The sequence below is a fragment of the Saprolegnia parasitica genome (genome assembly GCF_000151545.1).
Source record: "Saprolegnia parasitica CBS 223.65 unplaced genomic scaffold supercont2.985, whole genome shotgun sequence".
Classification (NCBI taxonomy): Eukaryota; Oomycota; class Saprolegniomycetes; order Saprolegniales; family Saprolegniaceae; genus Saprolegnia; species Saprolegnia parasitica.
In genome coordinates this window covers 1-2,660 of record NW_012157379.1, presented here as the reverse complement: position 1 = coordinate 2,660, position 2,660 = coordinate 1, and the positions used below count along the sequence as shown (strand labels likewise).

Sequence of the window (2,660 nt, the reverse complement as noted above, 5' to 3'; positions counted from 1 at the left end):
ACGACGCGTCAGATGCACGCCCACTGCCTTCTCTTCATGACGCTTTGCCCAGCTGCAGGACCCGATGACGGCCAAAGCCCCAACCCGAGCCCACGAGGCCGCCTCGGCGCATGACACGAGTGCACACAACGAGTCGACGGTTGCATCCTCGGACGGTGCCGATGAGCAGTACGACTCGTTTCTCATGCACGACATTGACGAACAAGAGGTGCGCCTCAAGACGACCGTGCTGGAGCAAGAAAAGCAGGCGAGCCACAAGATTGCGAAAGCAACACCGACAGCATCGTCGCTAAGCGAGAGCAACTTGTCCTTGGACGTTCCCGAGCCCCGCCATGCTCCGAACACCCTTTATGCGCAAGCCACCGGCAGTGACCCCGACGAATGCACCGTCGCTCACGGAGATCCACATGCCGACACCCGAACTCCCAACGCTCTCGAGCAACATCCAAGTGCTCCAAGCGCCGACGTATTCTCGCTCTCCGACACGACCGGCGCATTCGAACACATCGGCGTCCGCATCGTCGCTCCAGGTGGAGCTCACGACGACTACGCCAATGCGATATACAGGCGCCGGGTACGGTCTCGATACGAGTAACCTCTCGAGCCAAAACGCGCGGTCACCCGAAATACCTGTGCTCTCGCGTCATGTGCAGCTGCATCACACTCCGTTCGACGGGGATGACGACGACGGGGTGGAGGAAGCCAAGACGCCATCGACGCCGGAGCGTCACTTTACGTCGTCGGCGATCAAGGCCACAAGTGGCGTGAACAACGTGCTGCTATCCCCGCAGTGGGCACCAACGCCATCGACAAATCTCCGTCGCCGGTTCAGCGCCGTCGCTGAGCTTACCTCGACGCCCCGGAAGACGCCCCGAAAGACGCCGTCCAAGTCGAGCGACGAGGACGCGCTCCTGTCACCGCACCTGGGCTCGCCGTTGCTGAGCACGAAGCTGCGCGTCATGACGCCCCACACGCCACTCTCGAACCGAATTGCAGGCGCCGACACGTCGTACCAACCTGCCATGGATGCCCTGTTCGCGGCGTCGCCAAACGAACCGATCCCGGCGTTCGACCTATCGCTGTTTCCCGTGGCCTTCCAGGTACCAACTATATTGTCTGCGTTCGCGTCATCTAATGGGCTATTGGCTAGCGCGGTCTCGCGGCGTACCAAATGACGACGCTGTATAGTCTCTTCCGCGAAGATGCCCACCAAGCCCTCGTACGCTCCACGTTGTCCTCGTCAGCACTGATGCATTCGGATGTGTAGACGCTCACCGAAGTTTCCGAGAAAATGACCGATTGCGAGCTCGAGCGGCTCGAAATTTTCCTCGACACGCTTGTGTCGCGACGACTACTTCGACCATTCGTCGTCGAAGGCACCATGTACTGGCAAGTATCGACGACGTAAGAAGATTGAATTGTGTGGTGGCTCCTCGTGTGGGCAAAGATACGTACGCAGGACGATGTGGGCGCTGGGGTCGAGGGTAGCAGTCACGGTAATGAGGGTGCGTAGACGTCGTGCAAAAGTGTGCGAGCGATTTTGAGACCCACCACAATCAACTATCGATGCGGGAAAGTATGGACTTGCGCCTTTTGATCCAGTTCGAATAATGACGTCGTATCCATTGGCACAGTTGCCCATCCTCAAGCTGTACTGGCGAGTGGTCGGCATGAATCTGCCTTCCGTGCAGCAACGGCCAAGTTGCCCTTCGCCCCATGACGTCGTAGGGCTCGGGCTCTGATGCAATCGTGCACGCCATCCGCATGGCTGTATCCGGAATCTCCGGATCAAAGACGGTCGCAGATCTCGATATGGCGGCTACGAGTCTGCTGACGCCGTCCGCGTCGATGGTCTCGATGGCCTCCGAGACGTCCGAGTCGACGAAGGAGAAGCAGCCGCTTTTCCGAGAGCTCGCTGCTGCGGCGCAGACGGGTGCGTCCAATTTCATCCTCGCCTACAACGTTCGCGCCGGCATCGCCGTGCTGGTGCGCATCGTGCTGCTCTTGCAAAAGAGGTACTACGTTGGGTAAAGAAGGCGCGAGAAGGACCATCGATCGTAGACAGTTTAAAGCCATCGCCAACCTCAAGGTGCTACTGAGCGAGAAACACCTCAGCTTTCGGGTCGAGGCCGTCTCGATGGGGCTCTTCATCGGCTGGTTTACCGGCGGCTACCAAGCGCTCAAGGCAATTATTCGGCGTCTGCGCCACGGCAAAGAAAACTCGGAGGCTCTCGGCGAAGATCCCATGACGACGGCGCTGGCGGGGACGCTGGCAGGCTCGGCTGTCGTGTTTGTCGAGCCAGAGCGGTACAACATCCCACATCGCTTCGATTGTCTGTCGTCTGACACACCAGATTAGTCGTCGGTCGCTGGCGCTCTATGCACTTGCGCGAGCGCTTCAGTGCCTCTACAACAGCGCCAAGTCCCGCGACGTGTGGCACTTTTGGGGCAGCAAGTGGGCCCACGGTGACTCGTTGCTCTTCGGTCTCACGTCCGCCCAGGTGCACTTGGCTCCGTTTGTTTCAGCTAAGGCTGGCACTAGGTCATGTACACGTTTATCATGCGGCCATCTATCTTGCCAAAAGAGTACTCGAGCTTCATTCAGCGCACGGGCCCTGTCGGCTACAAGGTCCTCAACTTTGTGCAACGCAACACGAGCG

The 2,660-nt window shown here is 59.2% G+C and overlaps 2 protein-coding genes across 2 annotated transcripts; both read left to right on the top strand.

Moving 5' to 3' along the window:
• Positions 1-64: 64 nt before the first annotated feature.
• SPRG_18117 (hypothetical protein) lies at positions 65-1,573 on the top strand (the record flags this gene model as incomplete). Its single annotated transcript, XM_012357549.1, has 4 exons — positions 65-316; positions 360-1,100; positions 1,151-1,219; positions 1,268-1,573. The coding sequence occupies 4 exons, from the start codon at positions 65-67 to the stop codon at positions 1,406-1,408; spliced, it is 1,203 nt and encodes a 400-aa protein (XP_012212939.1). The 3' UTR covers positions 1,409-1,573.
• A 239-nt stretch (positions 1,574-1,812) lies between these two features.
• On the top strand, positions 1,813-2,641 carry SPRG_18116 (hypothetical protein; the record flags this gene model as incomplete). The annotated part of the gene is made up of 4 exons (XM_012357548.1): positions 1,813-2,015; positions 2,062-2,307; positions 2,360-2,501; positions 2,543-2,641. Coding segments are annotated over 4 exons (690 nt in total), but the record flags the coding sequence as incomplete, so codon positions are not given.
• Positions 2,642-2,660: the final 19 nt, after the last annotated feature.